The following is a 10,582-nucleotide window of genomic DNA, read 5'->3' on the forward strand; positions in this document are numbered from 1 at the left end:
ATCAGAGCTCAACTAGAAGAAGAAAGAAGAGGAAAAAAAGAGTAATTGGATACAATTTGACGAAGTTGACCTATACCTATGGATGCAGTAGCTCAAAAGAGGGAACAAATCTTTACAGCAAGTATCATTTCTACCCCCTCCATACACAGAGTAGACAGGGATGGGCAACTTTGACACTAGCTACCCAAAGTGGGAGGGCTACAAAGGCAAGAAGTGACTGGCTTACAAGCTTTCAAGAGGGAACCTAGATCCAGAAAGCATGGAGGAAGGTAGAATCACCACTGAGTATCCAATCTGTCTAGGCTGAGCTGATGAAAGGAAATGCGGATAGGTCTTTTGTGATACAATAGTGAATAATTATTATCAGGACTGATTGTGAGGGTTGGAAATGTAAAGGTAGATGTTTTGTAGCAAGGAGGGGAGGAGGTCTAGGAGCGGAGGTCCCTGGAACCATTAAGGGAGAAGAGCAGAGAACTGGACCCTACCCAGAGGAGCAGTGATGCCAGAGGAGGCAGAGACGATGACATGGAGAGATGGAGCAGCTGGGGACTTTAGACCTGCAGGGGAGGCTTGCAGAGTATACCCTTTGGTTGGTTGATGATGCATGGAAGGGATTGTAACCATGGCAATGAAATGGTATATGATAGGATGAATGTAAAACTAATGTTCTCCCATGTAAACTATCACATAATTCACAATAGAACATTTAAAAAAACAAAAAACATATTTGTTCATTCTTCTGATAGTTTGTGGTACTTTCAATATTCTTTGTCGACACCATAATGCAATTGTATCAATTCTTCTCTAGTCTTCCTTATTCATTGCCCGGCTTTCGCATTCCTATAAGGTGATTGGAAATACTATGGATTGTGTCAGCCACGTCTTAGTTCTCAAAGTGACAATTTTGCTTTTGAACACTTAAAAGAGGTGTTTTGCTGCAGATCTGCCTAATGTAATACACCCTTTGAATGCTTAACTGCTGCTTCCATGAGCATTGATTATGAATCAAAGTAAAACGAAACCTTTGACAACTTCAATCTTTTCTCCAATTATCAAGATGGTATTTATTGATCCAATTGTGAGGATTTTTATTACCTTAACATTGAGGTGCAATAGTAAACACTTCAAGCCCTGTTTACTTCCAGCTGGCAAGGTTGTATCATCTGCATATCACAACTGATCCAATACTGATGCCACATTTTTCTTCATATAATCCAGTTTCTTGGATTGTTTGCTCAGCATACAGATTGAGTTAAGTATTGTGAAAGGATACAACCCTGAACCACACGCTTTCTGATTTTAAACCATTCAGTGTCTGCTTGTCCTGTTCAAATGACTGCCTCTTGTCTATGTACAAGTTCCTCATGAGTGCAATGAAGTGTTCTGGAATTCCCATTCTTTGCAGTGTTATCCATAGTTTGTTATGATCCTCACAGTTGGAAGCGTTTACATAGTCAATAAAGCACAAGTAAGTATCTTTCTCTGTTTTCAGCCAAGATCCATCTGATGTCAGCATCATATCCGTTGCTTCACATCCTCTTCTGATTCTAGCTTGAATGAGCTGACACCTGGCCCCTTGTTTATATCAGGGACAAAAGTTCTGGGTAAAGGACTAGAGTACTGCACCCCACCCCAGCTCATACAAGACTCAGAGCTTTGGGCCTGATGAGTCCTAGTGCTGGATCCGCTATAGATTGTCAGTGGGAACTTGGTCAACTCTGATCCCCTCTCTGGGCTTGAGCTGGGCCAGAGAGCCAGTTTGGCATGGGAATTGGGTCTCCCTGCTGCGGGATCTGGCATGCTAGGAGGACAGGCAGATTTTACCCAGCTGTCTCCCTAGGGACTAACCTTAGTGTCTCTGTGCTGGAGGAAGACTTCAAAGGCAGGATCCAAACTTCTGGCTGAGCACACGATCTTGGCAGCCTCCCCTCGAATGTGCACCAGCTCAGCAGTCTCCAGCATCAAGTCCGGGGGCTCCGAGGCTAAGGCCAGAGGAGGAACTTATGAACAATCTGCTTGCTGCCATGGGTCAGTCAACTCTCCCACCCCCAAATTCTTGTAATCAGCCTTGGCCACTCAATATCTCCTTCAGCCACTCAGACAGGAAGTCCTGTGTCCATCAGGAAAGGTCCCTATCATCTTCGTCTCCCACCCAGGTTCCACCCCATCCTCCACTTGCCATTCCTACAACAGCCACAATGCAGGCCTCCCTGCCTCCCCTTCCACTCCTGACGATGGAGACTCCTCATAGCAGCCAAAGTGATCTCTTAAACATGAAAATGGGATCATGCCACTTTCTGTTTAAACAGCCAGTGACTTCCCATCATTCTCAGAAGAAAATACAAAGTCCTTTCACAGCCCCGGGCCCTACTACTGATCACCACCAACAGCATCTTTTTGTTCCCTGCACAGCAGCCACACTGGCCTTCAGCCTCACCACAGGGCCTTTGCACTTGCTATTCCTTCCTGGAATGCATCCCTTGCTTGAATGAGTGGCTGCTTTCATTCTTAGTTTTTTCAGCTTAGAAATTCTTCAGAGAAACCTTCTATGGCCAACTCAGTTGAATCATGTCCCCCACTTTTTCTGGCTTGATTTCTTGTTTATCATAATTTGTACTTCTTTCCTTTATAGTCTGTTTTCCCAAAGAGAATGTCAGGTCTGTGAAAGCAGCATCCCTAGCAGCTAACAATGTGCCTGATACGCAAAACAAAAAAACAAAACAAACTCACTGCTTTTGAGTCCATTCTGAGTGTCAGTGACCTAACAGGACAGAGAAGACTGCTCTGTAGTGTGTCTGAGGCTATAACTCTTCATGGGGCCTTCCGTCTTTTGGTTAGCAGCACAATGCTTAACCCATAGCACTATCAGAGCTCCTTGCATGATATGTTTAAAAAAAAAAAAAAAATTAAAAGCTACCTTCAAGTTGATTCTGACTCATAGCAACTCTACAAGGGGTTTCCAACACTGTACATCTTTATGGGATCAGACAGCCTCATTTTTCTCCCTCAGAGTGGCTGGTGGGTTTGAACTAATGAACTTTTGACTAGCAGTCCAATGTCTAACCACAGTGCCACCAGCGCTTCTATATGCTGGATACATATTAGGAATGAAATTAACTTTGTGACGGTTGCTGTTGATAAAAGATGCTATAGCTTCAGAGAAACCAAGGGGCTCACCTAAGGTCACCAAGTGGTCACAACAGAACTGGGGCCCAGGACTCTTGGCTCGCAGCCAACCTAAAGCTCTATAGGATGAAGACACCAGGAAAAGGCCCTCATGGCCTCCTGTGCCCATGCACCTGGGGCCTTTGACTTCTAGGCTGGTTAACCACTTTCTACCTAGTTGCTCCACTCTGACCCTGGCTCCTGATCCCCATTCCAAGTTCTGAGCATGGAACTCTGCTTACTCTTATCAGTCCTTCTAGAAAGCAAAATCCTGGGATAGGGGAGGGTGAGGGCAAGCCTGTGTGAGTAAGATTCCTCCTACCTCCCACCCATATGGAACTGTCCTGTGTGCCCACCTCCACACCTGTCTCTGGTACCCAGGGCCCAGCACCTGGCTGGCACCACAGGAGAAATCCACACCTAAGGCTGTGGAAGAAACCAGGCCTCCCTTTGTGCTTAGAACTCTCTGAGCCTTTTGCCACCTCTGCAGGAACATGGTCTCACCCTCACTTTGTCTCTTTCCCATCATGTACTTCTCAGCTCAAATAAAGTGTCACTTCCTCAGAGATCCCACCCCTACACTCTCGATTCTATTTCTCTGTCTTCTTCGCTTCATTATCTGAGATGCTGTTGACCATTGAGTGATTTTCTTCTGTGTGGTCAGTCTCCCAACCCCTGACACACATAGATGTTTACAGAACAATTGAAAGGAAGAAGTGAAAGATGAAGGCCACCTCATGACATCTCCCATCAGACCTGGCCCCCAATCACCACCCATGCATTGCCAGCTCTATGCCCCACCCTCTGTGCCTCACCTGTACTGCTCTGCTCCACATACCTCTCTGCACCGTGAGCTGGATGCCAATGGACTGCTGGATCCTGTTGCCCACCAGGGCCCTGCACTGGTAGGTCCTGCTTTCAATGTACCTGACCTTGTGGATTGTAAAGCCGCTCCAGCTTGAGAAGGAGTACTTGGTCTTGGACCACATGGGCCGGTTCCGGCTTCGCACCAGCGAGACATTACCCTCCAGCGCTGGGTTGGTGAGCAGGCAGGGCAGCAGCGCATCTTGACCCTCAAACACCGTCACCTCCTCTGCCAGGATTTTCCAGGGACGCAAAGGGTCTGAGGTAGAGGGAGTACAGAATTATAACTGCCCTATCTCCTCACAAAGGGATGAAAGAGAGGCACAGAAAGAGGACCATCATTTGTCCAGGGTCACACAATAGCAGGACACTTCAGCCAATGCTTTAGAGGGGTGCTGATGTTAGGTGTGCCTGGATTCCAGTCCCAGTCCCAGTCCCACTACTTGATGCTGTGTGACTTTGGACCAATGACTCAACCCCTCAGAGATGCTATAAAATGGACATCCTCCTAGGACCTCTCTCCCAGGGTTATTGTGAGGACCGAGTTCAATTAGAAGTGCTGCCACAGGTCTTTGTTAGTGATAGATGCTCAACAAGCAGAGTGCTGGCCTGGTTCTGATCCTGTCATGGCCTCTGATGGTGGGTGGAGTCCTCACCTTTAACAAAGAGGTGAATGGTGGCATTGCCCCCTAGGGGGTTTCCAGGCTCAGTGCAGTGGTAGGTCTCGGTGTTTAGGAAGGTGGCGTTCATGATGGTCAGAATGCTGCTGGAGGCCTCAGAGTCCATGATCCAGCCGGGAGAGGTGGGCTTGACCCACTCCACACTGCCGTTGCCCACACATCGAAGGGTTACCTTTGTGCCTGGCTCCACAACCAGCTCAGGACCCAGGGGGTCTATAACCGGGATCCCCTGACCTAATGGGAGGACAGGATTACAGACAAAATGAGGCCTCAGTGCCCTCCAGAACACCCCCTTCCTCTGAGAGGATGGTGCCCTGGCAGACCCATCGTGGGTTGGCTTGGGCCAAACCTTTGCTCAGCTGTAACTTGCAGGATCACCTTGAACCTGCTGCTCTCTGGTCATTTGTTCAGACCACAACCTCAAATCTGTTCAGGGTATGAGCTGATGTTTCAATGTCCAACAGTCCATACTTCTGAGAAAGGGGTACTGGAAATTCTTTCAGCCCTCTACCCATACCACTGTCCCACTGTTGCTCCCCCAAGCCTCCTTCCCAACTGTGACTGCATCATTCTTCTCTCCAGGAGAAGTGGATCTTCCAGGATTCCCAGTGCTCAACTCAGAACAAGAGGCTCTAACAAGCAATGAATGGAGTGTCTGTAGTCAACTCCACTGGCTGCATTCAGATGGAGAAAAGGAAGAGCTGCTTTTTCTGCCTATTCCCACCTTTGGGTGTCTGGTCTATAGCACAGTGAAGTGGTTCAGAGCGTAGACTCTGCAGTCAAGCTGCCTGGATTGCAATCCCAGACCTCCACTAACACCTGTGAGCACTGGACAAGTTACCTATGTCTCCATGCTTCATTTTTCACATCTATAAAATGGGAACTATAATTGTACCTATTCAAGAAAGCTTAAATGCATAGAAAGCATTTAAGCTTCTTTGAATGGGTACAATCATCTGTCACCAAGTAAGTACTTAACACAAATTGAGCATCATGTTTACAGTCTAGTTTACCCCCAGCAACCCAATTGTGCACCCCAGCTCTGCCGTGTTTACTGGAGAACCAATCTCTTTTAAGGAAAATTTTCTTGAAGGAGAAAAGAGAACTTGAAACCTATACCGGGCCCTCCGGGAAGAAGGCCCGTTGCCTCTTCAGCGTCAGCATTTTTCCAGGGCCTAAAATAGGACCAAAGGAGGGAAGTGAGAGCTGATTCAAGGCCTTGGAGGGGCTGCCAGGCACCCTCGGCCTGAGCAGGAGGAAACACATTGCTGGAGCCCTGGCCCAGCCCCCACCTTCCGCTCAGCCCACAACCCTTCTCCTAGGGATGGTCTCACTTCTGCTTCCCAGTATCGGCACCTCTCCAGGAGAGAGACCCACCCCTTCCCAGGAGACACAGGATGCCACCTGCTGGACATCCAAGTATCCTGGGGGACTGAGCTGCGAAACCTGGCTCTCTCACTGATCCACGGGGTGACCCTGGAAGACCAATTCCCCCTGCTGTAGCCCCTTCTGTTTCAGTAGGAGTCCTGGTAACAACATTGTCCTGCAGACTCTCAGAGCCCCCGGGGGGAGGGGTGGTCAGGGCTTCTCCACTGTTCTCTCCTAGAGCTCCTTCTGCAGACATAGACCCCAGATTTAGAAAGACTTCTGTCAAATACATCTATGGTTTAATATAGGTTTTGGTTCTGTAGCCATCAGAGACATGTAGTTCTCTCTGATCAGCACAAGTGTTCTAGTGAGCCCCACAGATATTACTAAAGCCCACCTCTGGTGGCTGTTGGTAGCCTTCATGTGAGGTTCGTCCACCAGAGGAGAGGATGAGTGTCTTTTCTGGCAGGCTTTCTGCACATCTGAATGGAGCTGCCGGCGCCCACTACTGCCAAGACAATCCAAGCCCCAAATGGGATTTTACTGCAGTTAAGATCTTCCACCGTGGGGCTACACCAACTTGTGTTTGGAATCAGTTGCCATTGAATTAACTCTGACTCACGGTGTGTCAGAATAGAACTGTGCTCCATAGGGTTTTTAGTGGCTGATTTTTCAGAAATAGATAGCCAAGTCTTTCTTCCAAGGTGCCTCTTGGAAGGCGGGAACCTCCACCTTTTGTTAAGCAGCTGAGCATGTTAACTGTTTGCACCAGGCAGGATTTCCCACCTCTGAGAAATACAATGTGGGGAGGGATTCAACAAGATAATGTGCTGTCCCTGGTTCAGAGCCAACTGGCTCCTGCTTCAATGGCTACATTTCTACCATCTTTTCTGGTCCTGATACTGTGATCCTTAAAGACTTCATCCTTTAAAGTTGCCATTTAAAGTCTATTATTGTAACAGCCATGCCCTGGGATTCTGGGGCCCTGCTGTGTTTGTTTCTGCACTGCTGACCACACAGGCTGCTTCCCCTCCCCCATGGCCTCCTGGAAATGTGGTCAGAGAGAGATGTCTGTCTTATTGTGGTCCTATCCTGTTGCCCCAGATATTCACGCAAGACAGGCTGACATTCTCAACTTCCATCTCCAACTTCCCCACTGCTGGACTGGAGGGAAGGGAAAATTTGTTCAGCAATTCTCCTCCTTGGAGTGGGAAGTGTGTGTGTGGGTAAGGGCTTGATGAACACCAACCACGACCCCCTCCTGTGCCTATACTGCCCTCACCTCTCATCTTAGCTTCCAAGTCCTTCCCTCAGCCCCCTCACTGACCTGACCAGACCCCTCCATCATCAGTCCCAGGAGATGCCCCTGCCCCCACTCATGCCAACACACATAGTCTATCAAGACCTGGACTCAGCTCTAGCATCTCGCCATAGTGACCAGGAGCAGCGAGTCTGTCCCATCTTTAGGAGGCTCCAATACATTACCGTAGAAGAATTGATGCATTTGAGTTATAGTGTTGGAGGAGAATATTGAAAGTGCCACGGGCTGCCAAAAGAACCAACAGATCTGTGATGCAGGAAGTGCAGCCAAAGTGCTACTTGGAGGCCAGGATGGCCATACTTCGTCTCTCATACTTCAGGCATATTGTCAGGAGGGACCAGTCGCTGGAGAAGGGTATCATGTTTGGTAAGGTGGAGGGTCAGAGGAAAAAAGGAAGACGCCCAGCGAGATGGATTGGCAAGGTGGCAGCGTCAATGGGCTCAAGCGTGGCAACAATTGTGAGATTGGCCCAGGACTGGGCAGTGTTTCGTTCTATTGTTCATAGGGTCTCTATGAGTCGATACCGACTCAATGGCACCTAACAACAACAAAAAACACCATTACTGGACTCCTTCGGGGCACCAGCTGCACCTACTCACTCATTACTAGTCTACAGAACAGAAAGCCTAGGTTTTCAGCCCCTGCCCCCATCTCTTGTCACTCCTGAGGCTAGGTGCTAGATCAGCCACCACAACCCTTGTAGGCAGGTTCCAGGGGTAAGGACAGGACAAGGCAGCAAAATCAAGCCCAAGAACTCCCATCTAGAGGATGGGAATGCACTCCCACTTGACTGGGATGCTGGCTAGACAACACAAGTATATACATTTGTTAAAATCCATCAAGAATCTATACCTTGTCTTGTGTAAATCATGCCTCAATAAAAAAAGAGTAAAACACCACAGTCCAATGGGACCAACTGGGCCAGAAAAAGACTTTTCACGAGTCATCTCCTCGTTAGGGACAAGGCTCAAGCATGGCAACAATTGTGAGGTTGGCACAGGATTGGGAAGTGTTTTGTTCTGTTGTGCGTAGGGTCGCTATGACTTGGTATCAACTCAATGGCACCTAACAACAACAACAACAACAAAGTGTGGTGCTGTAGGATAATGCGGCGGACCACAAGGTCAGTTTGAGCCACAAGACCAAAAACCCTATATAGGGTCACTATGAGTTGGAACTGGCTCGATGACATTTAACAACAACAAATATGAAACATGTTTATTGAGTCAATTATATCTACAAGCCAAGCACACTAGCCCCTCACCTCCAATTGGAGCCTCTTTTAGATAGATGGGGATGAGGACTCTCACACAGCTCCCTGTCCGGGGGGTCCCCACAGCCTATGTTTGGAGGTTTCTAACTGTGGAGACCCTACTGGTCTGTCTCCTAGGCCTTTCTGTAGCCCTAAATTTCTCTATCCTCAAAGTTCTCTCTCCTGAGCCCCTGCCAGAGGCCAAACCCTTGTTTCTTCTATCCAACCTCTTACCCAAGGTTTCCAACCAAGGACCATGGCTAAGTTCAAACCACTGACCTTTAGGTTAGCAGCCAAGCCCTTTACTCTTTCCATGTCAAGTTCTGCTTAGAATCAGGGAACCATCGGCTGTCAGAGCTGAAACAGCCCTGAGGGGCCCTCTAGGGTAATCCTAGGAGTCCATTGTTGTTGTTGTTAAGTACTGTGGAGTCGGTTCCCACTCATAGTGACCCTGCACAGGGTTTCCGAGGATGCAAATCTTTACGGGTGCAGAAAGCCTCATCTCTCTCCCGCAGAACAGCTGGTAGTTTCGAACTGCTGACCTTGAGGTTAGCAGCCCGATTCGTAAACACTATGTTACTGAGCTGCTAACTGCAACATCAACAATTCAAGTACACCAGGTGCTCCGAGGGACCAAGATGAAACTTTCTGCTCCTGTAAAGATTTGTAGCTTAGGAAACCCTATACAGACTGGCTATGAATCAGAACCAACGCCATGACACACAATAAGCACCACCACCATCAGGTTATTACTACTTAGTGTTGGTCTGGACCAGCACCTGGGAACTTGTTGGGAAGGCAGAATCTCAGATTCCACCTGAGATGTAGAGTTGGAATCTACATGGGCAGATCTTTCCCAATAACTTTTGGGAAGCATTGCTCCTACGTTTGACAATATCACTGCCCCTCTGTCTGACAATACCAGGGACTTGTTCAGGGCACTTGGTGAGCCCATGTCTAAGCTGGAACGGATACACCACCCTGGAACAAGCTAATTGCATCCCAGCCACACTCTCTTTTCCTTCTACCTCTTCTCCAAAGCAGACAACCACACACCTGCAGTCTAATGCTGAGGAGGTGAAAACACAGTGCAGACAACCAGTAAGGGGCTCACAGAATCCTCCCTTGAGGACTTTTGCTATCACATTCCCGTCCTCCCTTCCTCACACCCTTCAGTTCTTACCATGCCAAGCTGTGGCCACAAGCAGGACCAGCTGAGCCCATGGGCCCATGGCTACAGTGGAGAAGAAGCCAGGCTGATGCAAGACTGGAAGATGAGCGGGGCTCTAGGTTCCCAGCTACTGGCTCCGTGGGGATCAGGACCACTGGACACACGTTCCTCTTTGCTGCACTGGCTGTTGTCTTCCTCGTCTTCTTCCTCCTCCTTAGTGATCTCCTGCTTCCCCTTTTTTTTTTCTTTGCTGGGCAAGACAACCACAGTGTTTGGAAATCTTAGATCTTTAGAAGAAAACAAAGCCGTGACCCTCTAGGAGGAGGGGTTGGAGCCTGGGCGGGGCTGGTTTGAGGAGATTTGACTAACCACCTCCAACTTGCTCTGGGAGAAAATACGTGTCCATTGTCAGGTAGGAGACAGTAGTGCAATTGGGGGTGTCCAGAGTGGCCAGGCGACGCTGGGTGAGCCAAAAGGGATGCTAGGTTGGTTTGAGAAAATCTGATAATAGCAGCCAGAAGCTTCCATTTACAGGACACTCACCAACCACACACATTAATGAAAAACACAGTTTCAAGAATTGTCAGACAAAGACACAGAAGAACTAAACAACACACTCAGCCAACTGGACCTCATAGATGTGTACAGATCATTCAACCCAACAACTGCACAATACACATTCTTCTCAAGTGCACATGGAACAGTCTCCAGAATAGACCATGTTTTAGGCCACAAAACAAATCTACATAAATTTACAAATA

At 48.2% G+C, this 10,582-nt stretch overlaps 1 protein-coding gene across 1 annotated transcript in view; it reads right to left on the reverse strand.

The window, feature by feature from the left end:
* CSF1R (colony stimulating factor 1 receptor) overlaps positions 1-9,882 on the reverse strand; it is a 45,477-nt gene extending 35,595 nt beyond the window's left edge. Inside the window, exons 1-5 of the mRNA XM_006863875.1 lie at positions 9,834-9,882; positions 4,686-4,943; positions 4,004-4,288; positions 2,360-2,370; positions 1,849-1,974 (exon numbers count right to left, since the gene is read on the reverse strand). Of these exons, the coding sequence (XP_006863937.1) occupies positions 1,849-1,974; positions 2,360-2,370; positions 4,004-4,288; positions 4,686-4,943; positions 9,834-9,882 (729 nt within the window). The remainder of the gene's footprint in view (positions 1-1,848; positions 1,975-2,359; positions 2,371-4,003; positions 4,289-4,685; positions 4,944-9,833) is intronic.
* Positions 9,883-10,582: the final 700 nt, after the last annotated feature.

This window comes from Chrysochloris asiatica, unplaced genomic scaffold (genome assembly GCF_000296735.1).
Source record: "Chrysochloris asiatica unplaced genomic scaffold, ChrAsi1.0 scaffold00057, whole genome shotgun sequence".
NCBI lineage: Eukaryota > Metazoa > Chordata > Mammalia > Afrosoricida > Chrysochloridae > Chrysochloris > Chrysochloris asiatica.